Raw genomic sequence first — 27,998 nt, 5'->3', positions numbered from 1 at the left:
ACTTTACCGTGTGGTCTGTAAGTGGTGGCAGCACTATCAGCTTCTCCATGGTATTCATTACCACCCTCCAGAGTTCCTTCAGCACCCGCTTCAGCACCGTCTTCTCACACACCGTAGCAAAGAGAGTCAGGCTGCAGGGAGAAAGCAAGAGCTGATTAAAACAGTGCAGAACCATGTGTGCAATTTGTAGGAGAAAAAGAGTGGAAGTGTAGGTGAGATTTAATGCCTCATCTAACAAACAATTTCTGTTAACCATTATCTAGTGTTGCACAGGAAAGAGAAGCATTCCTTTTGCACACCATGCTGCTAAGGTAACATTTTCTGTTTCTTTTCCCCTCAGCTTTAGCACTAATACATTTGCACAAAACAGGATCTTTGCGCTTAGGAGTTCAGTTACTGCTATTTAATCCCCAGATCAATAAGAAGTATTTATAGATATTATGATAGTTTGCAGGGACCCCAAACAGGATTAGGGCCCCACTGTGCAGGATACTTGCACATGAAATAGAAGATACACCATACCCCAAAGAACTCATGGTCTAAATAGGGAAAGACACAGCAGGTGGGTTTACATCTTCTAGTTTGACCTCCAACAAACACTCCATAGTCTCACTCAGTGATTCTGGCAACCAGCCCATCATTTCTGATTGTACTAGATCGTCTCTTTCAGTGACACACCTAACCTTCAGTTTAGTAAAAAATGGAGAGTCAGGGAGACAAGGACAAAGATGATAGTAACAAGAACTCAAAGTTTTATCCATTGGCAAGGTGTAGGCATTATATAAAATGAGTGGATGAGACAGCGTTGTTGTAATCATGTTGGTCCCAGGACACGAGAGACAAGGTGGGGGAGGTAGTATCTTGTACTGGATCAACTTTTATTGGTGTATGGGACGAGTTTTCAAACTTCAAGGAGCTTTTCAGCTCTGGAGAAGAAAACCAGAGTGTCACAGCTAAATATAATGTGGGGGCAGACCTTTAAACATAAGGAGTTCACGCATGTTGTAGGATCACTCCTGTCCTGTAACTTGGTCTTCAAGAGGTGGGTGAAGATGTGTATACCACTCAGGTGTCCACGCACGCAGCACACCAAAGGCAGAGAACTTTGCCTAGCAGTACCTGTAGAGATGGTGCTCATGCCCTGTGGCCCTAGCCCCTCCCCTGGCTATCTGAGAGTAATGCCACTGCACCCTCCTCAGATCCTTCACACCGAGATCCAAAGCTGCAGACTCTGTTTAAACAGAAACTGCAGAACAGTCATCCCAAAATTTGCATCTGGTAATAGCAGAACATCTAGCAAAAATGTGTACAGAAGATCATGTACCAAGCCGACAAGGGTCCACTATTGAGACATCACTCAGAAATATGATCAATGTTGCTTGTGCTCTTGTCTAATGGGCCATAATGTCTGTGGGCACATAGTCTGAGCTACCTCTGTGGATCAGATGAACGGTCAGTCAGCCTCCTCACAGACGATCTTCCAAGTGGATGACTTTCTGTATTACCACAGCTTATAAGGTAGATGTTACACTATTACCCAAACTGCTTCCGAGCATTGTCCTTCCTCCTCTTTAGCCATGTAGGTGTAGACTGCCCAGTGCTGGAAGAACAACCTGGCCAGGTACTGGGTCAGCAGGAGGGGGAGAGATTTGGAAGGTTGAGCTAACAGACTGAAAAGGCCAGACAACAAATATTGCCTCACTATGCCAGTGCAATAAAAATCAGCTTAGTATGATCCAACTTGAGTTTGAGAATAACCTGAAGAATCAGAGAGAGATGGAGAAAAGCAAACAGGTCTGTTCCCCACTTCAGATGGAAAGCATCAGTCAGGGACCCAGGACTGAGCCCCACTTGGGAACAACACTGACAAGATTTCTTGTTGCCCTTCATTATAAGAACATAGATGGAAGGAATGCTCCGTTCTCTGAAAATGGACCTCACTACGCTGCTCTTCAGGTACCACTTGTGGTTGACTGAGAAAGACCTGCTGAGATGATCAGCCAGCTAATTTTGAGAGCTCGGGAAATATGCTGCGGTGGGCATGTGATATCTTCCTGAAGAAGCCAGCTGGAGTGGGCTTATCCCTGCTTGTTCATATAATACACTGCGGTGATATTGTTTGCAAGTATGTGAACTGCTGCTCTCCAGATCTGATCTCAAAAGGCCTAACATACATTGTATATTGCCCAAAGCTCCAGCATGTCAATATTTCTGCTCTGACCACAAACCTTGAATCTTTCATTTCCCTAGATGTGCTCCCCAACCTATTATGGAGGCATTGGTGACTATTGTTCCGGTTGGTGGAGGATGGGCGAACTGAACCCTCTGGCACATATTGTTCTGTCCAACAATCTCTGGGCTACTCAGGTAAGTCTTTCCAATGAGCATCAACTAGAGTGATAAACCAACCTCAACCATGACAGAAGAAGGCAAAGATTCAATCTCGCATGCTGCACCACTTGTGTGTGGCCATATGGCCCAGTAGTCTCAGGCATACATGGACTGCAAGCAACAGATGTGACTGGAGGTCCAGACAAAGGTGCCGAATTGTCTGAAATCATTCAACTGGGAGAAAGGCCCTTGAATTCATAGAGTATAACAGAGCCCCAATGAACCTGATTTTTGTTTCTTCTTTGTTCCAAATCAACCCTTGACAATCAAAAAGGTCCAGCATGAACTGGACATGATTAAGGATTTGTTCCTTGGATCTGCTGCTGAATAGCCAATTGTCCAAGTATGGAAAGACATGAATTCACCTCCTTCTGAGGTAGATAGCTACCACCATTATGCATTTACTAAAGATGTGTGGAGCTGATAACAGGCCAAAGGGGAAAAGCCTGTACCTGGTAATGTTGGCCATCAACTAAGAATCTCAGGAACTTCTGGTGGCCTGGGAAAACTGCTACGTGGAAATAAGCACCCCGAAGATCGAGAGCAGCAAACCACTTGTGTTTCAAGGCAGGAAGAATAGCAGTCAAGGTAATCATGTGGAATTTCATATAATTGATGAACCTGTTGAGACCATGGAGACCAAGGATAGGTCTCACTCCTCCCTAGGACATGGTGATCAGGAAATACTGGAAGTAAAACCCTTTCCTGTGATGATAATGAGGAACCTCCTCCACAGATGCCAGAGGACAAAGAGTTTGCATCTACTGAAAAGGCAGTCAGTCATGAGAGGGATCCCTGAAAAAGGATGGGGTAGGAGGATGGGAGAGGAACTGTATAGCATAACCCAATACCACAGTGCATAGGACCCATCTGTCCATCATTAATTCCCAAGCACTCCAGATGCGAGACGGCCTGTCTATGAACTGATGAGATAGTTGTGAAATATCCACAACTGGTATGGTGCTCTCAGTTTAATAGTCAAACGGGCTGCCTTCTCAAAGGTGGAGGTGGACGAGCTGGCTGGCTGAAGTAGATCCAGAAGACCTCCACCTGTGAGACTTACTCCCCTTTCTGGGGTAGTCTTGGTTCCTCAATTGGTATGGTGCCTGTCTAAAATACCGCTGGGTGGTATTGCTGCTGTTCTTGCTGACCTTCAGAATGATGCCTTTTTTTGGCTGGAGTATAAATCCCCAAAGAGCGCAGGGATGCTCACAATTCCTTAAACAAATGCAACTTCTCATCTGTCTTATCAGAAAATAAAAATCGACTGTCAGAGGGCAGGTCTGCCACACTCCGTGGGATGTCTGCACTATTTCAGAATTCTGTGACTGTGATGCTCTTCTCCCTGTAATTGCTGACACTAACTGGCACTAGACATTGCTGTTGTAGTTGCCAACTTTAAAAACGTCTTAGCATCAGATCACCTTCTGCGATAAATGGCTTCAACTTCTCCCTGGAGGATTCAGACAATTTGTCTATGAATTTGGCTATAAAGTTCCAGTTCACAAAATTATATTTTGACAGTAGCACTTGCCGGTTTGCAATGCACGTCTGTAAGGAGGAAAACAATGTATTTTTCTGCCCATGAAATCTAACCTCTTTGGTTCCTTATCCTTGAGTGTAGATCTGTACCTTCTTTGTCATGACCTCTCATTGGCTGTAGTCCTGAGAACTGAACTGGAAGCACGATGTGAATTGAAACACACAAACCCCATGCACAGAAACATAGCTTTTGTCTATATGCTTTCCCATAGGTGTCAAAGAAGCTTGGGTGTTCCACAAAGCCTTGGAGGGTTCCAGTAGTGCCTCATTAATAAGAAGAGCTACTCTCCCTGGGTTGAAGACTGAAGGATGCTCACCAATTTGTGCATGTTTTCTTGCATAATCTCAGTCTGTATAGCCAACGCGTGAATCAATTCAGGTTCAGAGCTCCAAATGTCCTTAAAAATCTTCAGGGCCAAGGGAGGAAGACTCCAGCACTGCAGAGTCATCCAGTGATGAGGATGAAAGAACCTCCGGCTGCCATTCTGACTCTTGTATATGCGGCTCAGTGTACACCTGCTCCAAGGGAGATGCCTCCATCTGAGTTTGCAATGTGGGTGGCCAAGGAGTTCATCTTACCTTTCCCAGGAATGGATGGAGGATTGGGATTTACAGAACAAGGAACCACCCATGGATTCCATGGAGGTTGCTGATGATAGGGGCATGGCATCAGGGGCTAAGAACCCCTGTCTCTACTGAGGGAACAGTACAGATCCCAGTATTTATCCAGATCAGAAGAAGGTCTCAACCAACTTCTAGATCAGTGTCTCAAGAACAAAGGTGAGGGGGATGACCACCCCAGGCTTAATGCTGACGGACCCTCAAAGTTGTCCAGAAGCAATGGGGAAGCAACCCCTGAAGGAGCAAGCAAACGTCCAGCCTTGTCCAAGGTCCAATAAGTTAATTGCATCGGCATCAAAGTGGGTACCGAAGTCAGTGCCCTGAAGACTGGCAGGAATATTGCACTCCCACCCCATGCCACTGATGGTGAAGACAGCTGCAGTGACCATGAACCTTTCAGTATCGAAGACGAGGCCAACCTTGACTGTGCACTCAGCGTTAGGGTGCCAAGGACAGTGTTGGCACTTGGGGCACATTTGCAGCCAGCCCAGATGGTACTGCCTGTACCGAAGAAATTCTGGCAGCTGGCTACTCCTGAAGAATCGGGGAATCAGGAAGAGAGAGCGAGGGGGAAGGGAAGGGAGGGGCAGGGCAAAGCAGGTCTGTTGCTGCCTGATACGCCAATGGCGTGGAAACTGTCAGTGCTGATGCCATTGGTATTGGACCCAATGGGCAATGCACAGACAGCACCAGAATCAGCGGTTCAGTCTTGGATTGTTGCTGCGGCCTCAGCACCAGAGAGTAGGTAGAAGGCCCAGCTCCCTCATGCCCTGAAAAATCATGGCCCATTACAACAACTTGTAACACAGTCTACTAACACTCCATTGTCCTTCGACTGCAGAGGGGTAGTAATTGCCCACTTTGTTTTACATGGTCTCCTACAAAGTGTGAACCCCTTATGCTTAATCTGTCCCACCTTGTATTTAGCTTTCCTCCAGCCCTGAAGAAGAGCTCTGTGAAGCTTGCAAAGAAGTTGGTCCAATAAAGGATATTATCTCACCCACCCTGAATAACAGATATGAAGGAATTACTGACAGGCCACCTGCCCCGCCACTCATGGTAAAGGGGGGTCTTAAGAACGGATTTGAAGGAGATCAGAGTAGCAGCTCCTGGATTACTCTGATAGAGAAGACATCTCTAGGGAGTTATCCAGAAGGCTGTTGAAACTCCTCCCAATCTGTTAAAGACAGTATGGCAGTATGGATACAGAATTGAGCTCTTCTTCTTACTTTCCATCCAGGAAATCCATTAATGGCCTCAGGACATTGTCTGCATCTTGTGCTACTGTGTTCCTGGCATTTGCAGGGATATTTCCTGTCCCTTTCACTTGACAGAGTATATCTGACATCTGCTTGACGCATTCGTCTATACGGCTCTGAAAGCTAGACAGACAAGAGAGAAGCAAGGTTATTATATATCACCAGTTGCACATGAAAACGTAACATGTACCCAACTAGGCACTACTCCTGACTCCATCCAAGACTTTCCCTATTGCTTCCTTTTCAATGTTTGTTAAAAAGGACACACTCTCAAGGTCATCTACTGTGTAGAATATCAGTAGTGACACTAGCATCCCTACACATGGTCTTGTCACGTTGGAAAAAAAAGCCCTTTCTTTTTGCAAGTTTAAAAGCATACTGTTCTGTGTCTGGTATACAGTCTGTGATTTCACAAAGAGGAGTTACAGTCTGTGAGGAGCAGAGTAACTGGGGCTCAACTGCAATGCACTGCCAACACATACATGTAGCTTCCTGCCAGGCCGCACAGTAGACCGTTGATCAAATCACAGGTGCTCAATGGCAGACACCTGCTGACTGAAACAAGTCCCAGTGCCACAGAGCCCAGGTATACGTAAGTGTCGAGACTAATTGGGTCGTGGTTATCAAGTGAGCAAAGTCTTTCTCTCTGTTGAAGTGACATGCAACCTGTTAGGCAAGTTCAATTGTCTGGACAGGCAGGTAGAGATCCAGCCACATTCATTAGGGAAAGTAACTTGTCACACCCACTATCAGTAGAGGGTAACCAGCATAGTTACTGCACAGACAGTCAGGAAGAAAATAATGTAGTGGTTTAATCAGCAGAGCCTTCAACACATGAACCGCGAATAAAGGGAAATACCTCAACATTTAAGTTTGCAATATTGTTGTAGCCATGTTGGTCCCAAGGCATTAGACACACAAGGTGGGTGAGGTCATATCTTTTATTGAAGAAGTTGGTCCAATAAAAGATATTACCTCACCTTTTGTGACATTTAAGGTGACTGTTAGTGACAAAACATCGCAAGTGGGGCATTCAATTAGCTATTGTTTGTGTAGGGCCTTGAACATGTAAAAAGTGCTAGGGCTTGTGGCCAAGGTTTAAACTCCACCGCCACCAAAACAACCAAACATGGGGGTCTAAAGCTGGCTCTGAAAGCTCTATTTGGACACCTACAGAAGGGGCCTGATTTCCTAGAGTGTTGAGTAGGCAGGACACTCGTAGCATGAGTGGACCCCTCTCCTTTCAATACATGCACCCTCTGCTTCTGCTACTCACTCTGCTCTGTGCCCTCTGACTTTTCCACCCACACCCTCCCACTGTCTCCTTCTCTCACCATGGAGCAGCCTCCCACCAGTGCCTCAAAACCTCCTCTTCCATCCTACTGACTTCTAACATCCTCCACCACGGAAGCCACCCCAGATGCAGGCTCCTTTCTTTCTATTCTGCCTCTGTTCTCACTGTCACCTTTCTGGCACCGCTGAGGTGCTCCAGAGGTTAGGAAAACCAGCGTGGGACTCAAACTGAGTGCAGGCATGCAGTACCGCAGCAGCCAGCTGCGGACACACAGGCAGCTCGATCAGATTGCATGTTCAGAGTGGTGGGTCTCACCCACATGCTCAGGGTCTAACTGATCGCCATGTTTGGTGTTGGGAAGGAATGTTCCCCAGGGTCAGATTGGCAGAGACCCTGGGGATTTTTTGCCTTCCTTTGGAGCCTGGGGCACGGGTCTCTTGCAGGTTTAAACTAGAGTCAATGGTGGATTCGCTGTAACCTGACGTCTTTAAAGCATGATTTGCAGATGTCAGTAACTCAGCCAGAGGCTATGGGTCTGTTACAGGAGTGGGTGGGGGAGGTTCTGTGACTGCAATGTGCAGGAAGTAAAACTAGATGATCTTGATGGTCCCTTCTGAGCTTAAAGTCTCTAAGTAGCCTCATGTTGCAGGGCACAGTGCTTGGAAGGGGATGGGGTGGGCTGTATATAAACGAGAAATTATCAGCTTTTCCAGCAGCAGCTGCTTCCTTTAGCCCCAGTGGGCTGGACTCCTCTGTTCCAGAACCTCTCCTCCAGCTGGCGTGAGGAAGCAGGGGTTCCAAACTCATGGGAAAACTCCAGCTTCCACAAAAATGACCATGAAGCTGCGTCAAGTCACCAAAACCCAACAATTCCTGGTTTGCAGGGTCACATAACTATGTTAGGGAGAAACATTAAGTGTTGGCAGCTACATCTTACTCTGTGCATAAAGTCCTGTGTAACTGGGCAGCCCAGCATAAACCAGTCATTAGAGTGAGCTACAGATGTCAGTCTCAGAGGCACCAGCAGGCAGGACTCCAACATTCCCTGATCCACATGCAGTCTCTTCTCTCCCCCAAGTCTTCCAAGAACAAACAGCATCTAACCTGCAGTTAGGTGTAAACCTTGCTATGGTTCCTTTGAGCTATAAACCCAAAAGTATTTATGAAGTGTGAAAAGCTGATGTGGGGTGTTACACTAAGCAGGCTGGCAAGGCAGCACTAGTGTTTCAACACTCTGTTGACTCTATTGAGATGTGAACATCCGACTGAGGTGTGCTTGGAATACATTTACTATGTTTGGGATGTGTGGAACGGGATTAAAGGCGTTCTAAGGATAGAACACTCCAGGCCAGAACACAGAAGGGACTGCCAACTTGCTGAGACACACCACGGTAGACTCGGATTTATTGATTTCATTTCATTTTTTCTATTTCCGCTTTGCAAGTGGCTCCATACCAATCTTAGATACATCTGAAGCAAGCTTTATTGATATATAAGGTGCCTATCTTTTTAGCATCTGAGCTGACAAGGGGGCAGGCGGCTCTCCATCTTGCTCTACATTATTCGTGGAGGTAACTTTCTCTGGGTTATTCATGGATGTTACTTTTGAACAACACATTCTGTGGCATTTTGCCCTTTCCCTCCCCCCTCCGGTTCTTTGGGGAATGGCACAGCAAAGTGGTGGTCTGAACATAGCATGGGGAGTGCTCGTCTTGCCCTCCTCTCGGAGTGTGCGCCACAGTCAAGGGCCTGCTGCTGAGAAAGCTCATCTTTTGCCCCTTGAATTTATACCTAGGTTCCCAAAGACAATGTGCTGGATTATCCTAGTTGCCATGGATGGCCAACCTCTGGCACGGGGGTGGCACTGTTGTTTGCTATGCAGTGTTGGAAGCCTACGTCCCGTCCAGAAGCCAGTGAGAGGGTGGGAAGAGGTGGGTGTTTGACCATGCCTTGAGGGTGCATCACTCTCCCAGTATCCCTCCTTGCGCTGAAGACTATATTCAGTCAGTGAGGAATGCACTAAATATGGCTCTTTGACCAAACAGGCTCCATTATGATGTTATGCTCTGTTATGGCGCTTCCTCAGGATATAGATCGCAGGGAATTTAGGAGATGAACTGTCCCCAGCCACTGCAGCTATCCCTCAAACATGAAAGAAGTTAAGATCTGATATGTAAGTGGTGCAGAGGACCTCAGGAGTTGCCATTTGTACAGACGCTTTCTATGATAGGGAGGACATCTGTCCTACCTCTCAGTGACATCCTTCGCAGAAGATCCTGCTTGCACAGGAAGCTGCCCTTCCACTTTTAGTTTGATACCATCACTTCTGAATAAATGAAGCGGCTGAACCCTGTTGACTGGTTAATATCTCTCTCTCTCTCTCTGGCACATGTCTGTGAAACACTCCCTGATGTGTGTGCTGATACTGAATAATCTCTTTCAATTACATTTTCAAATGCCAAGATTCCACCCTCATTGTCTTGTAACATTGGCACTGCAAAGACAGTGTCAGATAACTATACTAACCCACTCACTCTCCCTCTATCTAATTAGGAATGTCATTGACTCATTTTCGTGTGTTCGTATCTCCCCATCTCCTGTTGCCACCATCCTTTATTAGCAATGGGAGCTACACACTTAGTTCCCAGTTCAGTGTACTGAAAATGCAGCTGTATGTCAACAAGTCCCATAAAATACTACACATTTATGGGTGGGAAGGAGAGCAGTCAGGGTGAGTTTTTATTCCCATCATCCATGTAGAATCTACACTACTGTATGTGCCTGCATTCATCCTTTGACAGGGCACAGATGAGATGAACAGATCTTATTGTGGGGAATAGTTATTTTCAAAAATCAACAGACTGGATCAGTTTGGGGACATTCTACCTAGGAACATAGGACTGTACAGACCTCCTGGATCAAGCCACCCCATCCTATAATCCCATTCATAAATTTATCTAGCTCCACTTAAAAATAGTTAGGTTGTTTTCCCCCACTACTCCTCCAGAACCTACCTCCTCTGATGGTTAGGCTTTTTCTAATCTGCAGCCTAAATTTATTGATGGCCACTTTATACTCAATCCATGCCTCCATACAGAGACCAGAACATTCGGAAAAGGTGAAGACAGAGCATTTAGGCTTCCAGTCTTGCGTAAGCTGCACCTTTTGTGCTCACTGTAGAGCGGTGATAGGTGAGGCACATTCTTTGCCACAGTAAAACTGTCTCTCTGATTTTGAAATAAAGCATTTAATTGCAACTAGCAACAATTCTGGTGCTTGTGCCAACAGAGACTGGCCAGCCTGTAAAAAAGTGACAACCTTCGCAACACCAGAGTACTGAGTCCTAGTGTCAATCACAAACTCAGCCAATTTCCTTCCTATTTCAATACTCATTTAACAATCAGAAAGCACTGAGCTGTTTCATCCTTAACAACAGAATGTTTGCATGTAAACAGGAGTATCTCTTTGAATGTGAAACTGGAAACTGTTTTCAGACAATGAAGAGCAGGGCTCATTCCTCCCAGAGACACGAGTGCTATTAGCAGCAGCAGCAATATAAGTAATCCAAATACATTTCAGAGTTCAGAGATTCTCATGTTAGATCCTAGGCAGAGCAATGAACACAACAGCTGTCATTTTCTGAAAGTTTCTCAGATTTTCATATGATCTCAGCACATGAAGAATTAAACAAATTCAGGGCCATGAATTTGTTTTAAAACAGAAAAACACTGTGCAATTGCCATGTGTTTTACTTTTCTCTCTCTCAACCTCCTGAGAGATGCAGTTGGAGCTGAAAGAAAGGAATATTTCCATGGCTATAGAAGCTAGATGTAACTCACCTGTTACCAAACACAACACTAAGTTCATCCAAAACATTGTTCAGTTTCACTTGGAGCTCTTTGAGATTGTCACTTGCTTCTGGGTCCAGCTGTGAAGGAAAGGGAAGTCGAGTGCTTAGCTGGAAAGTGGAGGTTGGTTTACTGTTCCCCAAAGTGTCATTAGCCACTGTTGACTAAATGATAGATAAGCACATAAAACATTATCCTCAAAATTTTGTTTACTAGCATCCTTTCCCAGGCACCACTGTAGAGCTTCATGGCCAGCTGCTCTGGAGGCAGGGACAGAACCACTAGAGACTTCCCCATAGAACTTGGGAGCCATGTACAAAACTTACTTTGGCTCCTAGACTCCACCACCCTTTCCCAAAGTTAGTCCTTTTTGCTGATACTCGTGGAGTTAAGAAATAAAGGAACATTTAAACCTTTATGACCCAGCAGGCACAGAACCCAGACTGTGTCGTGTTACGGAAATATATACCTTTGGGTTCTGAGTCTTCTCATTGCTACAGATTTAATCTAAGACTGGCTTCTTTAAAATGAGGCTTTTTACTGGTGTTTGTCTCTCCATGCATGAGTTTGAGAGTAGCTGTGTCACCTTCCCCCTTCACAGACTGTGGTATAGTGGAACAAAGAGCATACAGCCATATTTTCAGGTGCTCAAACATCAGGTCCCCACTCTTGTGAAAATCTGGTCATAAGTTTCACAAAGGGAGCTGTTGTGTGCTGAGCACTTTTGAAAATATGGACCCAGTTGTGGATCGTGAGCACGTGAAGATCCGGCCCCTTAGTGATCAGCCATACATACTCCTGAATTAGACTGAGATACAATCAAGTTCACTGTGTGCGAGTCTTTTGGCGGAGACATTAAAAACAGAGATCCTGCCTGCACTGCACGAATGTCAATGATCTCTTGACACCTGCCATTAGAGTCCTGGTTTGCTCCACCATCCATAGCCAATCATTTCCCTCTTCTGCATTTGTGCAGTGTGCTTTATGCTGGTTGCCACTCTCCAGCCTTGAGGTGGTTACATTTCAACAGGGCAGTAATGCCTGCACATGCACAGTTGGACAGTGCTTTAGAATCCTTTGGGCTGAAAAAGGCTATATGAATGTAAGAAATAACTTCTTGTTACATCAGTGCTTCTGGTTCTTAAACATAAATAAAATTCCTCCACTGTTTGTGAATTGGGACTTGAACTCCAGCCTGACCTCAAACGTAGACCATCTGTTCACCAATACAATCACTCGTTGTGATGGCACTTGGCAGCATAGTGGCTAGAATTCAGGGATTTAGGTTTCTAGGGTAAAATCCCAGTATTGAGTTAGAGAGAATTAAATACAACAGGAGTTCCTGCTACCACATTCTGTGTTGGAGCCCTGCTTATTTTCTTTAGCATCAATCACAGAGAGCAAAGCCTCTAGGGAAATACAGAGATATGGAATGGGATTTACTCCTTTCCCTTTAGTAAGCTAGCTGGGAAAATCCAGACTTTATTAGGTGTCAGAAAGTGTGCTTACCAGACTTCTAGATAGTTTAAAAAAACATAACAAGAAACAGCAGCTGTTGGTTTATTTAGGAGTCTCAGGAGTTACGCGCTGTCTGCAGTAACTTCCTCGCTTTATTAATGTGAGTTTGTAATTTTATTCCACGTGTAATTATTTCGCCACACAGGCGGCAATGAAGATAGCCTCCTGATCTAATCATGCTAATTAGAGACTTTGGGCCCAACTGACAGGCTATACAGCCTTCTTGTGGTTGCTTTTCTTCCAATCCCACCCCTCCATCCTTCCATTTCCCAGGCAAGTAAGACACCATCAGTTTACACACACTCCAGCGCAGAATGAGTAATTTACAGCACCCCTGAGCTCAGCGCACCGTCTGGGGGAGTGGGATTCAGGATGAGCCCCTGACTCACCATAACATTTCAGATAAATGCTTTGCCAGTTGAGCTAAAGGATCAGCCTTCTGCTAATACAAGCCAGCAGAAACTGGTTCTGATCACCTACCACTCCTTATATTCTGCTATTTTTTTCATAGCTACAGGCTGGGTGTGTACTGAATCTGCAGGATATATTTAGGTCAGCATCTGTGACAGTGATGGCACACTGCATCTCACGGCCCTTGGAACGATGAGCTCATGCACTGTGTAACTAAGGAGTTATTTTACTGTGGGACGTTACTATAGAGGATGCATTGAGTATCCAGGCTGCCTCTTACCTTGCCTCTTCTATTCTTGTCGCAGTGACCCTCCCCTCCTGTCAGAGATCAAAATATGGCTCCCTCTGCAGCCTATCACACCAAGCTTTGTACTGGCTAGCAGGGATAGCGAAGGAACAACACTTCGCCCGGGGATGAACACGCAGGCCTTTCCAGCGCTTCTGGCCACGGGCTGCAGACTCAAACTCAGATCCCTGTAAACCACTGTCTCCTCTAGACTGACAACCCACCTCTTCAGGTGCAATTAACAAGACTGCTGCTGACACTGATTAAAAATGTTTCTAGCTTTTTCCTTCTTACACATTAGTAGCTGCTAAGTGATAATGGAAGGAAAGCCAGCCTTGGTGCTCAGCTCAGTGCCAGAAAAGTCCTTTGTCATCATGGAGATTTTGATTCTTCTGAACAGCTACTAAGATGTAAGAAGGAAAAGTCTAGATAATGTCTTAACAAATCCTTAATGGCTGACACTGGCATTTCCTGGCTTGAAACAAACCGCAGGGGATTAACTGAATGTGACTGAAGTCCATTAGAAGGGTGTGAAACCTGTCCCTACTACTATTTCTGTATCTGAATTAGATACAAGTTACAGTTCTTCATTGACTTCCTTCAGCTTCCAGTGTCACCAGAAACTATTCTCTGCCAATATGGGAAAGTACTGATAAAGGCTCCTGACTGTCTGCTTTGCTGCTCAGCCAATGAATTTTAAGTGTATCAGCTCTCCATGATAACAGGCAATGTCACTTGAACTGCACAATAAACCAGGCTTGCAGAGAGGAGCAGGAAGACATATTAGAAAGTTGGATCATTGTAATGCATATCATGACCATGGCATTTCTGCTGGAATGCCACAGTATAGCACTGCCTTATGGAGCCTTACAATCTCCCCCACTCGGGGTGCATGGAGCGAGATGCTGAGAAAGAAAGCTAATAAAAACGTTCCCTTTCTACGAAACGCGGTACAGCCTATACTACATGGTGCTTAATTCTGAACAAATGCTCTAATTCTAGTAGGGACAATACGTGGCACCTCCACAACATCTTATTTGAGGATCTAAAAGCAGCATACAGACAATTCACTGAGACTCGCAACACTCGTGTGAAGCCCGGAAGCATTATCCCTATTTTCAGAGATGAGGCATCCAGGTTTTATTTGAAGACATCAAGCAATGGAGACTCTATCACTTCCCATGGTACTTTAACCACCCTTGCTGTTAACAATTTGTGCCTCACTTCTCATTTGATTTTGTCTGGCTCTAACTTCCACCTACTGATTCTTGTCATGCCTTTGGCAGCAGTACTTTCTCCCCGCTGAGGTACTTACACACTTATCAAGACACCTCTTGCACTTCTTTTTGATAACCTAAACCGATGGAACCCCCAGAACGTCATTAAAATACATTGATTTTTATCTTTATGTAGGCTTATGTCACACGGTCCCTAGTATCACTCACTGCTCCCCCACCTTTCAGGAAAGGGAGAAGGCGGAGGGCTGAGGAAAGCCAGCAGTATGTATTTCTAACTCTAGTGTGGATTAGACAGCAGTCTTACAAGACTGAAGAATTTAGCTGGATAAGGAGAAGTTTTTAGCAGGAGCCTGGACCCAAGAAATGCTTCCCCACAGCTCTTATAACAAAGTCATGGCTGTTCTTCGGGTATCCTGGGGTTTGTCATACAGATGACTGAGGATTTAAGATGAGGGATAAATCTGGCTGAACACTAAGAAGAGAGTGTTTTTCTGGAGCATTTATCAGACAGTTTAGCTGATAGCATGAAAACTGGAGGAAGACAAGTCTGCTACTCAAGCCCTTATTCTAAGGATCAATAAATAATACGATTCTCTGATATTTTCCCTGGGAGGCTGGTACTTTATAAAAAAGAGTTTTTACACCTTTTTAATTGGGCTTCTGCAGCACCTTGAGAATCTGTGACAGTGGGCAGCGCGGCACATGGGGTTTTATCCTGCAGAAGTTAATGATTGCATAACTTGTGAAAGGCAGAAGAAGGCAATGAGTGGGCTGCAAAGTCATTCCTGATGAATGAAAATAGAAAGTATTACACTGCCCACTGCTTGTACCATTCCCAAGCAGGGGTCTGTAGAACATGAGGGGTGAAGAGCAAGTACAGGATAGCACAGGTAGCATGAATGCTTTACTTGCATGAATTTACGACTGCCACATTCACAGATATTCAGATTCCAGGGCCAGAAAGGACCATTGTGATAATCTAGTTCAGAGGTCCTCAAACTCTGGCCTGTGGCATTGAGTGCAGTCCTGCTCCCAGCCCCAGCTCCTGGCCCCAACCATGGCCCTGCTCCCAGCCCCCAGCTGGAGGGGCATGGGATGCGGGCAAGGGTAAGGGGGGCATGGAGTAAAAAGTTTGGGGACCACTGATCTAGTCTGACCTTTGTAGAACACAGGCATGAGAATTTCCCCAAAATAATTCCTAGAGCAAATCTTTCAGAAAAACATCATTATGCATTAGTGAAAGAATGAGTGAATTCTATGAGCTACTCCAAAGTCATGTCAGTCCTAATAGTGAACATATGACTGCCATTGCCATAGAATCTGTGCCTACATACAACATATACCCCAAATCACCATTATGCTTTTACCACTAAAAATAATTTCAGAAACACTATTTTGCCCAAACACCTGACTGAGGATTTTAGAAGCTGCATTGATAATATTTGTACGCCTCTAAGTTAAGTTGTTCTAGCAGCATGAGATCCACTGCACAGGGCTCAAAGGGAGAAAAATAAAGTGTTATAAAACTCTAAACATGATCTAAAAATGCTTTCCTATCACAATTGTAATGTAGTTTGAATGAGGGATCTCTTGGGACCTTCCAAGTTGGAAAACCAGGGTAGTACTCCACTGGAAGTAGGATTGTCTGGATCTTTTGTGCTCCAGCTTCTACCTGATGTGGGTCACAAGATACTGGATATTAAACCCAGTGGTTTAGGACTGAATTTTGCCTTACCCCACACCTTCTATACTTGGGTGATTTTTTGGGGAGAGTAAGAGGAATGTGGGCAGGGATGGGATTTCTCTATGGGAAGAGAAGGAAGAACTATTGGAAACCTGGTCAGAGGTTTATAATATGCATAGGACTCCATGTGGAGATGGATTACGTGAACAGAAAGCAGCTGAAGCAATCAAAAGTGTATGCTATCTTAACTTCATTTAATCTTTCACAACCTGCAACTCCCAATGTATGTAATTTGTCTACCTGCAACTCCTAATTTTTTAGTATAACTATAGGAAAACTGTCTCGGTGCTGTCACGTCTCTACAATACGTTGGGTAACAAAAAAGCAAACATTTACCTAGAGCACCGATGTCACCTCACCATGACATTTTCTTATTCCTGCTGGAAAACAGCTCTTCTTATTGCTTTCTATAGAGCAGTAAGGTCAATGTTTACCTTTTAGTGCTAACCTCTGTATGACATATGGATGCTGCAGGGCATCTCTTGTAAACAGGAAGTAAGAAATTGTCCTTCTCGAAGGAGAAGATAAAAACTCGCACAACATGAGGTATTTCCAGAACACATAATTAACTCTATTTTCAGAGTCGTCATCTCACTAACGGATACTCACTAGCCAGATCTAATCACTATCAGAGTATCCACTAAATAAACTAGAACTAGGCAGTCTAGTCTAGCAAAACCAAGGATCTGGCAGGGTTTTAATCTATGCAGCAAAGTACAAAATGCATACCAAGAGGGAAACCTTGGGGAGGCCAGCTATTTCAGGTACCCAGCTCAAATTAAATCAAGTATTTCTGGTAAACAGCAGCGGCTGGATGAGGTGAACAAATGTCATTTAGCAAAGAATTTCACGCTCAAGAAAACTCTAATATATTGAGCAAACAAAATTCCAGTTACTCAACATGTCATCTGCATTCTTTTTCTCCCAAGGTTTACTAGCTCCCAGGCAGTGAGTCACAGGGTTTGAGACAGAGCTCCCAGCACATCTCCGCCTCCTTGTATAATCCCACAGTGCAGGGAGGCTGCTGAAGAGCCTGCAGTCACTCAGCCATTTTCATCTCACCACAGGAGTAGGTGGCTTTCAATGGAAGATGCAGCAAAGAGGCAAGTTGGGCTGGGAGAGAGAAGCTTCCAGCAGAGGGAGCTCAGGAAGATCCTGGCAGATCCATGCATTTTTATATAAATGTACTTTTGTTCCAGCTGATTGCCTTGTGTTATCACACGTGAGATCTGCATTCCTGTTCCAGCTAGAGTCTAGGCACCTCAGGCACTGACTGTCTGGACAGATGTTGAGTGTTATTGCCTATGCTTCCATGTTTTCAAAAGTGATGAACATATGTGCCCTAAATACTCCAACACATTACACATACTGCACTGTGCCTTACACCAAACAGTTCTATATGCTCTTGTCATTTCATGCATGTGATCTTATATGCTCAGAAAGTGGTGAGTCATAATGCATGAGTAACGAATGAGTGTTAAAACAAAGAGGTTCACACACCACCAGTGCCGGCCACAGGACTCTCCTGGGACCCTGTGGTGCAAGCTGAAACCCTCCTAGGATTTCTCATCTAACTGGCAAAGTGCTGGGATAGGCATTCTTGACATTCGGTGCTGAAAGATGCACCCTTCCCAAGCCTCATTAAATCACTCAGCAGTTTGCCACCAGGCATTTGAGATACTGTGTCATTTCCCACTGTGAGTAGAGGGAAATACTGTAGATACCAGACGGCACTGCTGGGTAACTTGGCAAATTCTGATTTCTTGGTGGTGACCCCCTGTACCTGTGAGTGATGCCTTCATAAAATCATTCACATACATCATGAGAGCACCTTGCCTGAAAAACTGGCCCTCCGTGGCCATTACTGATATAACAGCAAGGCTGGGTGCACCCAATTCTAAAACCCTGTGCCACACACAAGTCTGGGTTCGAGGAGAACTGTGCTCCACTGTGAAGAAAACTCTTTGCTGTTATTTTTGCATTAGCCAGTGAAACGTTTAGGGAGGCTTTTTTAAAAAACAGGCTCTGTCACTTCTTAGAATCATGCCACTGAGCACCAGAAAGACTTGGCAACAACAGTGCTGAGTCAAAAAACTGAACTATAGGTCAGTGAAATGCCCCCCATGCTACCCTCGTGGCATGCAGACTAGCACACGGGATTAAAACGACAGAGAATGCCCGAAGGCGCTGACAAAGATTTTTTCCTAACATGAGCAGCCTCCTTCTCTTCATCATCTGGAGTCTTGAAAAGCAATGAAAAGAGAAATAAAGGTACAGATTATATCCGAGCATCCTCTCCACAAGCAACACCACACACAATTCTTTCATGTCTCTAAAACCTGCTACCCTCTGAACAAAACATTAACAAGAACCGGGCAATGAATCTATGTTGGCAAACACTTCCCTAGTGATCCAAAGAATGAGACAGAGTGCATTACACAGCATTTGTGTGCTTAGAATATATTAAATGTAGGTCATTTAGTCCCAGCCAAGCTACTGACCTTCATTTACACACTATAGAAGATGACTTATGCCCATAATGTGGAGAACTTGTTGACATTCATATCTTATTTAAAAAACAGACTTGAAAACACCTTGTTGTGCCTATGTCCAGCCTACATTAATGCATGTTCTTGTTACGGTTTCCCTTGTCCGTCCTCCCTTCCCCACTCCTTTCTGTTGTTTGAAAAGCCTGCTGTTATGTTTTGTGTTAAATTAGACAAAGATTTTCAGGGCAAAAACTATCCTTTCACTCTGATAGCAGGGCACCTAGAGAAATGGGGCCCTATCCTTGACTGGGGGCTCCAGGTAAATAACAACGGTGCAGTAGTAATGGTCATAAATAGCCAGTTTTAGTACCCTTACCTCCTTAGCACCCATGGCCTCAAACATCTTCTCTAGCTGCACCCTCAGCTGCTGAATGTTGTTCATCAGGATGCAGGGCTGAAGGAGGCAATGGCAAAGTCTTGTTACCGATTAGGGTGACAACAGTATTATTTGCTTTTTCACTGGTATAGCCAGTGCTAGGATTTCCCCCAGCATAATCATCCTGTGTAAATGAAGAAGAAGAGCCGGTGCGGATTTCAATGCTAACAAAGCTAAGAAGGAAAGCCCCTCTTTCCAGCCTGAAAAGGGGGCAGCTGCTTGCAGAAATGCCAATCCGTGGTTAATGGACTGCTCCAGTAGACAACTGGCTGAGCAGGGAGACAGCCAGCAGCTGTCCTCCTGCAAGAGTTCAGGGAGGGAACTCTGCAGACTGAGATGGCCAAGCACAGAAATTCACGTGTCAGTGAGGGGGAAAAACTTAGATCTTCTCAAGATCCTCCAGTTTGCAATTACTGGGCTCTATGTAGCAAACCCAAACATCTCTAGGGTGGGACTCAGCTAGGGCTGAAGGGAGAAGGGGTGCCCTGATCCAGTTCAGACTGCCTCATTCAAAATCCCTCCTCTGAACACGGTACCCATGGACGTGTTTGAATTGACAATTGCACCCAGTAGCAGTCTGGAGGATTTCTAGCATAGAGGTGGAGTTCTGACCTAGAAAGTTGCCATGCCACAGGTGAAGTGGCATTAATCCTTGGAGGATGAGATACATCTTCTGTTTGAAGTGCCTCTGACTTATGAGCAAATCCGCCTGGCTACAAGTGAACAGCCCCCCACTGGATCAAATACTCAGAAACACCCAATGACTGATTATCCTCTGCTCCAGTAACAACTCCTGATGAGAGAGCCACATTTCCAGCTGAATGGAAGCTTTTCTATATAGGGGACTAGATTTTGTCAACCCTACTTCTACTAATCAATGGGTTTTGTAAGGGTGCTTTTCAATTGTCCATATATGGAGAAACCCGTGCCTGGTCTATCTTAAGTAAGGAAGGTCACTGACTTGGGTCTTGAAGAAAAGGAGAATGCTGCAGACTGACTTGAGTTCTCTTGAACTGCACAGAGAAAAATACACAGAAGTGGAATGGCTGGTCTTGTTTGGACCATCCCTCTCCGGCACAGCTGGCGGATGGCTGTGTCTCAGCCCAGTCTGTTATCATCATGGTTATGTCTACATACTGGGGTGTAGAATGGACATTTCCTTTCAGAGATGAATCTGTTTCCACCACGTTAGCATGGATCAGATGTCGTCCAAAAGCACTAGTCTGGCTTCACAGTCTCTTTGGGGGAATTCACGGCTTCAGCAATGCTGCCATCACTGTTTGTGAGTGCCATTAGCAAAGGAAAACTTAGGTAATTAAATGGGAAGTTTCCCTGAGCATGGATGGAAACCAATTCTATGTGTGTCCCTGGCAGGCTCTCTATCGAACCAGTAAAGCTATCGGGTTGGGAATAGCATAGATCAGTGTTCAGAAACTACAGGAAATTTGAAGCATTTGTGAATAACACAGGTGTAATCTATTTGCATGCTGTGATCTTTACCTCAAGAAAATAGTGGAAAATTATTTCTCTCGAAGAAAATAATTATGGGTAGAAACAATGAAACCTGTATAATCAATTAGCACTTGCAGCAGAAATGGGAGAAAATCTTGGTAAATACATGAAAATTGAGTGAGCAACATTATTCTTGTTCTTACACTCTTTCGGAGTAGCACCAGCTGCATTACCTATTGAATGCACAGGGAAAAATACACAAAATAATGACCCTGAGTGACACCTGGAATGCTGCAGCAGTTAATCACTCAAGTTTACTGCCACTCTGATCTGAGTCTGACTTCTCTGGTGCAGTGTCCCTACAACATCAAGCACAGAGACTGAATACATGAAGTACAATGGGAGAAAAACCATTTGCTAAGAAAAGGCTGGAGGAGCATTCCCCTGCCTTCATTAAAGAAGAGCATCAAGAACAGCATGCGCCTGACATCCAGATTTCAGGCATTGAGAGTTTCATTTAACACCATCATTAATGACCTAGAAATGGGGCTGAACAACAAGTTAGTTAGATGTAGGGGATACTAAACTGGGAGGTGTTTGTGAAAGCCAAGTGGGATACAGACGAGGCACAAAGATCTAAGAGTGCCCCATGCCTATTTCTGTTCATATCTGTGAAACAAGGTTTAGACGGTAGGATGGATGCCGCACTCCAAGGGCCCCTCGGAAAAGGTATCAGCAGCTGCCACAAGCAGTTCCCCAGATTCAGAATGAGAAGATGGGGAGAAGAGTCCAAACCCCAGCAAGTCAGGCAGAGGCTACCCTGGCCATCACCTTGTCACGTGGCCAAGCACACTGCGCAAGCACGGGGCCCGACAGGAATGGTCCATCTCTACTCTCTACAATTCCATGTGCAGCTGCAGCTTGGGGAGGGAGGTGATCACAGCAGAGTCTGCAAGGTAGAATATTTATTTCTATCTCCTCAATGGAGAGCAAAACCCTCTGACCCGGGTGTGGTGAGGCTGACACACACCGAGTGACCAACTTTATTTTACCGGTGAGCAAATCAAAGTTAACTCCATAAAACCACTGGGGTTTGATGATATGAGCGACAATGATGAGGTTTATGGCTTCCCAGCATCAGTATGAGGATTCTTTTACATGCTACTTTAAAGCTATTGCAGAATGATTCAGTGCTGCCTAGGTTTCTGGGCGAGTGGGAGGGGAATCAAATGTTACTCACTAATTTCTCCTTGGAGCAGTAGGACTGGAAGCTCTTGGACAGAATGTCAGCATACTGCATCAGCACTTTCCCGATTGTCTGCAGAAACATCAGTGAACAACATGACACTCTCCTCTCCCACGGAGAAAGGCAGGAAGTTTGCAGGAGAATATGAAAATAAAATCAAACCAAGAACTTAGAGTAGACAAGAGTCTCCAAAACACTTAGCTTCTGTTTTTTAGGGTTCATTAATTGCATTTTTGCGTGGCTATTTTTAGCAATTTTTGAGTTTTATGCAGATGTCTGATAATTCAGCATTGTAAGGGCTTTCTCTTTGTGTATACTGTAATGAGTAATCTCTCTGCAATGCTCCTCAGGGGGCTTTAACATAGCATTGTTTCAAACAGCACTATGTTAAAGTGCACTAGGGACTCTTTAGAGTCTACATGGACCAATTAATGTGCAGCACATTAGTGTGCTTTGGCAATCACACCCCTGTGGTGTGTGTTATTGCTCCACGTAGACAGGCCCTTCCATACATGTAACCATTTCTGGTGTTTTTTGGAGAAACTCAGATGTGTTTACAATTTTTATGTATTTATTTTTGTATCGGGGGTGTTTTATCAGTTAAAACCAAAAATAAGAAGCTGTAAAAATACTTTGAAGTTCTCCATACAATTGAAGGCAGAGGAAGAGCTAAATGCAAGTGCTGTTACCTTAGCAAACCTCCTCATATAGTGAGCAACGATCACAGGGTCTGGACACATAAGCTTCTTAATGATCTCAAAACTCTGATTGAGCTGTGTGAAAACGTCCACCACCGAGCAGGAGAACAGAGCATGTTCAGATGTTTGCTGGAACTAAACAAAAACACACACAGTCATTTCTCAATTCTTGAAATGATCTGATAGAGGCAGCTGGTATTTCCAGGTATCATCTATCCTTTGTCTGCTATCTGGGTACTAGGTAGCTTCAAACCAGAACACATTCACCCCAGAATTAATGCAGTTTTCAAAGGGGCCAAAGAAGTTAGGCACCTGATTTTCAGTGTACTCTAAGAACCCATCCTCTTCGATCCCTTTGACAATTGCAGTCTAAAGCTGGTAGGGACATGACTAACCACTGGGGAATGGCAATTACACTGCTGAGACCTTAATGAAATGCGTCATTTGCCTTTTCGTTTAATGAAAAAGAAGGAATGCACAGGGATTTTTTTTAAATGGAGAAATACAAATTAGTGCTCGCATCCAAATTCAAACAGGTTATGTGCATCACAGCAGAGTCTTCTGGCATGCTCCCCCCCCGGGAGCGCTCGGTGAGGTTAAAGAATAGATGGATTAAGGTCACTTTCACTGTCACGATTAGATACGTATCTAATTTCGTGTATGTCAATGACTGGCTATGGGAGAATGCCAAAACTCTTGCTGACACAGATTAGCAGCAGCGTATGGAAGTGAATTGCTCCGCTCTCCCTATTAGGTAAAAATGGTTCATGAGGACCTGGGGACAAAGTCTCAAGATAAAGGAACTTCCCACTTGTTCAGTGAGCTAAAATGGCTGTGTCTGCATTAAGACGCCTAATTTGCTGTGGTAGTATTTGATTCCTGGGCACAGCGAAGGGCCCTCTTTTCCGAGGGAGCGACATACCCCATCTTTTTTATCTCTCTCCAGGGCACCATGCAGGAATTCCAAGGAAACATCTTCATTCTCATCCAGCCACTGCATCACAAACTGCTCAAACCATCTGCCACAGGGAGAGGAAGGAGAGCAAGTTACTGTGTGACACACAACAGCTGCAGGGCCTAAGCTGCAAATACTACTCTGGTGGCATTGCCACCTCTTAGCACTCAATGAGTCTTTGTGATTCAAATGCCTTCAAAACAACACCACTCCTGACTTTGCTTTCCCCAGCTTTGTTGGTCACATTTACTGCCAGACAGCATTGGCACTCCAGCCTGATCATTATCTGTCTGTGTACCCAGGAAGACCTGAGGTGTTCTTACACGTGTGCCCACACTGCCTCCTGGGCAGGAACAGTAGGCTCACCTGACCCCACGCACGGGATTGTCAGATGCGGGCCCTTCACAACCATTGCCTTCAGCACAGTGGCTGCCATTTCCCCCACTTTGTGCGTTCCCTCCACTCACGCTCTCTTTCTTGCTTTCTCACTCTTCAGAACCTTGTTTCTGTTTTTGCTTTCATATTTTTACTCCTTTTTTTATTTCCTTGTTTGTGTTACTAGCCCTCTTCCCCCCTCCCTGAGAGGGGAGTGCTCACTGGGCTAGTGAGACCTTTACCTGTGGCTCTGTGGGATTCAGCCACACCCACTGCCAGGACCGAGCTAAGGGATACAGGTATGGGATGAGAAGGTTGCTCTGGTACACTACTGTTTGAGCCTGCAGCTCTCGCCATGGGATCTGCATTAGGAGCATTTGTATGGGGAGGAAGAGAAGGAAGAGGCTTCTCTGGAGCTTCCTGCCATTTTGTCTCCAGGTGCGGGAACATATTTTGAGAGTGGGGGGAGGCAGTTTTCTCCACTCCAATGCTGCTCTCCTCTGTCCAGTGCGCTCCCTAGGCTAGCCTCGCATCCTCTCCCCGAAGCAGGAACTGCTTTCTAGGTTGAAGTACAGTCCCCGCTATGCTCTTTGGCATGCGAATTCATTAACGGTCTGGGAGAACGCTGGAGTAACCAGAGTGTAACTTCTGATTGGTGGCCCTATACTATCCCCATAGGAGACACAGGCCATGCAGAACCAGCAGTGTCAGGAGAGCCGCATTCTGGTGACACATCTCTTGTGAGAGTGCCTGGGAACTTAGTGCATATGAAAGGTGCCGTATTGACCCCCGTAGAGCGGAGCTCTACAAAGCCCACGAACAGGTAGAACATGGAAGAAGGCGCACAAGCTTCCCCCATGCTTTCCCATCTCCTTTCCTGCAGCGGGGAGAGAATAGCATAGCAGGATGGAACAGACTCCAGAAACTCAGATTATTAAAAATGGGTGTCAAGGTGGTAGCTTTACAATGTGGACATTTATCCACTTGGAACTGGACTAAATTCCTAATTCACTGCCCAGATAGGTCCCAGTGCTGATGTGCTGGATCTGAACCAGCAAACAAGAGGAGAAAGGATCTGTATCCCATAACCAATCATTTCAGCTAGCCAGACCCCTGGTCTCTCTCTGTTTGAAAGCAACAGAACAATACATAGGGGAGTTTTTGTTGGTGATTAAGAAGCAGCATAGCATTTAAGGTTTCATCTGAATTAAGCATCTCTTTAGCGTTCATTACACAGTTCTACTATATGTAAGTACTAAGTACTGCTGCAGCAAATCTCATTTTCATATATTACAAAACAGTATTCACAAACAAGGGAAAAAAGGGCATGTGTGAATTCAATCCATAAAAAAGTATTATATGAGCTTCACAATAGAGTACGACATTCTCTGAACAGACCATCGAGCTCATGCAAATGTTGCTAATTATGGGCTGCTTGAATTAACAAAGAATGTGAAATAATGTGAGAGACATGCGAGCGAGAGAGAGCACATAACTCAGAGCGCTCTGGTTAGCCTTAAATACCCCTAACACTTGGGAATACACAGCACACACATGTTAATATTGGAAATGGTAACTGACACAGTGCTAAACGCCAGCAGCAGCCTGCATACACCAGTACTACCCAAAGTAGCTGTCAGCCAAGCTGACCCATGTTAGCAATGATGGGAAAATTTCCTTCACAGAAACAAGGACTTTCCATCTTCAGTGAAATTGCTTTTGACCTGGTAGTTCTGAGGCTTTGAAAGTCATGATTTGTGCATGGGCTGCAAGATTCTTTTGCTTTTAGCGTTTCGTTTTTTAAAATCATGATAGTGCTTTTTAAACTATGACTCATTTTTTGCAAGAGCGCTCAGGTCCCATGGAAGCAGAGGCAGTTTACAAGGGAACAGCTACAAAGTCTCCCATCCCCTGCAGAGGTCCTGAGCGGCAAGTTGCTTTCTGTATTTCATTGCTTACTGCCCCATAAACTTACAGCTCACTGAACAAAACAGGCTGTTTGCTACTTACTAATTGCTGCTTATGGCATAGAAGGAGGCAGAACTGCCAACTAGTTATCACTTGCCAGCCATTGCACCTTTCACATGCACTGCACACACACTGGAGGAGGAAAGGGCAGCACAGAAAGTGTGTCACATGCACTGGTGAGAACATGAAGCCATTGGCCACTGGTGGGATGCCCAGCACTGCCAGCACAGTGATTTACAAATGCAGGGTCAGTTAGGTATTTTGCTGTCTAGCTTGGTAAAAAGGAAGGGGGGGGGTGTGGGTATGGGTGACTACACCCTCCCCCCCCAAAACTCCATAGTTTTCTCTATGCTAAGAGAATATTAAGGTTGCAAAATAAAACCCTGGTCTGGAAACACTATCGTTCTAGTTGCAGGTGCAATCTTACCTCTGTGCCTTTGTCACTCAGTGTTGTGATGCTATATTTAATAACGTGCTCATACACAAGGTACTATTGCTTGCACAGGTCCCAGACTCAGTCTGCTTCCAACTGCAGTATAAATCCAGAGCTGTTCCTAAGTCTAAATTTATTTGGCAAAATTTGGCCCTCAGTGCTGAGGTTGTGGGTTTGCCGTGAATGAGGAAGGGGCGCACTCACTGAATGGCATGGATTACACAGAGCATTTCTCCAAGAGCAAGTATTTCAAAATAAGATTCTTCACTGACAAAAACCATTTTAAAATTAAGTAACTCATTTTATAAACACAGATTTTTCAATGCTGTTTGATAGAGAGCAATCGCCTTCCTCTTCCTGCCTGTTTTAATAAGTGATCTAAAAATAAATGCCACACCTTTTTAACTTATTTGCTGTGCACCATCTAACTCTGTGGCCTGTGTTATACAGAAGGTCAGACTAGATGATCATAATGGTCCTTTCTGGCCTTAGAATCTATGAACTCACACAGCGAACGGCGCAGAGGTCCTGTGGAAATGATGGTCTGTGATCATGCCAATACAGATTGACATAATGAATATGCAGGAGGCAGCACTCCCTGACTTTTGAGAGCTTGACTATGTAGTCATTACAGCCCCTTGACAGTTTTGGTTTAGAATAAACTTAAATGTAGTGCACTATCCTAACACCATGAACGGGAGCTGTATCTTCTGGCTGAATGGAAATTTGCCATCGTTGTATTTTACAGATGTAATGAAGGCAAAAGGCTGCAATTTTGACCTGGCCTGAACCTGGTCTCTGCTTCTATGACCAGAACTTTGCAGACAAAATCAAGGCTTACAAATCAGGTACTGAGTCATTGAAATGGCATTTTCAACTGTGCCTACAAATTATAGGGGCAAAAACAGACACTAGGTTTACAAGATCAGGCCAAACAGGTACAATTATATTGGATACCTGTACCCCCAGGTGCACTCTAAGCCCTGGTCTACACTTACCTGGAGATTCGGTGGCAGTCGACGGGAGGTACGCAAACTACGCAGAGTAGCTTGCGTAACTCACGTCGACTGCTGTGCTTCCCTTCTGCGCGCTGTCTACACTGCGCTGCTCCCGTCGACGCAGCGCTACACTACTTGAGGGGATGGTTTACCAGCGTCGACTTCCTGATTGATTGAGTGAGTCTACACTGACCGCTCAATCGATCCAGAAAGATTGATCTGGCGGCGGCGAATTTGCCGCCGTCAGTATAGACATGGCCTTAGTCACGATATTAAAGGCAGAAACGCCTTCCACCCTGGGGAGAAGAACTAATCTTTGGTACAACCACACGATTTAATGTGTGCTAAGGTGTCTATTTTAAAAAAAAGATATATTAAACATTTTTCAAGGATAAAGAATAAGAAGTTCATCCTTTTGGGAATTAACACCTTCCATCTTTCCACTGACATCTGAAAGGGACAAGAGGACAAGCGAAAGCTCTAATGCTCAGCTACTGGCTGTGTTTCTACCCAGTTTCAGAAACTGATGCTGGATTGTTGAAAACAAGGGGAATGAAAGATTTCAGAGTCAGCACTGGAAAACCTTGACTTTATTTTCAACCCAATCTCCAGGCCATCAGAAATGAGTTACCAGAAAAGCGTTCTCCTCCACTGCCAAGTACAGCAGATGGGGCTGCGCTCATTTTGAGCAGTAAGAGTCTGTTCTCTGGACAATGGCGTTTTGACTCGTCGCAAGGAGTTTGCTAGGTTTAAAGCTGAAGTACAGAATTGTAAGTATTTTCTGTATTTAATGAAG

At 44.9% G+C, this 27,998-nt stretch overlaps 1 protein-coding gene across 4 annotated transcripts in view; it reads right to left on the bottom strand.

Annotated features, from left to right (window-relative positions):
* Positions 1 to 27,998, bottom strand: part of UNC13B (unc-13 homolog B) — a 410,138-nt gene that overhangs the window by 25,296 nt on the left and 356,844 nt on the right. For all 4 annotated transcript variants that reach the window (XM_067543563.1, XM_067543564.1, XM_067543562.1 and 1 more), the window contains 7 exons: positions 23,396 to 23,492; positions 22,465 to 22,608; positions 21,770 to 21,847; positions 19,018 to 19,095; positions 10,947 to 11,035; positions 5,784 to 5,936; positions 8 to 131 (listed from right to left, as the gene is read on the bottom strand). In XM_067543563.1, coding sequence (XP_067399664.1) covers positions 8 to 131; positions 5,784 to 5,936; positions 10,947 to 11,035; positions 19,018 to 19,095; positions 21,770 to 21,847; positions 22,465 to 22,608; positions 23,396 to 23,492 — 763 coding nt within the window. The remainder of the gene's footprint in view (positions 1 to 7; positions 132 to 5,783; positions 5,937 to 10,946; positions 11,036 to 19,017; positions 19,096 to 21,769; positions 21,848 to 22,464; positions 22,609 to 23,395; positions 23,493 to 27,998) is intronic.

The sequence above is a fragment of the Emydura macquarii genome, unplaced genomic scaffold (genome assembly GCF_026122565.2).
Source record: "Emydura macquarii macquarii isolate MOO-44397 ecotype Brisbane River unplaced genomic scaffold, CSIRO-AGI_Emac_v2 contig_915, whole genome shotgun sequence".
In the NCBI taxonomy this organism is placed as follows: Eukaryota; Metazoa; Chordata; order Testudines; family Chelidae; genus Emydura; species Emydura macquarii.
Note: the sequence above shows the minus strand (reverse complement) of the source record. Positions and strands in the feature narration are given on the sequence as shown.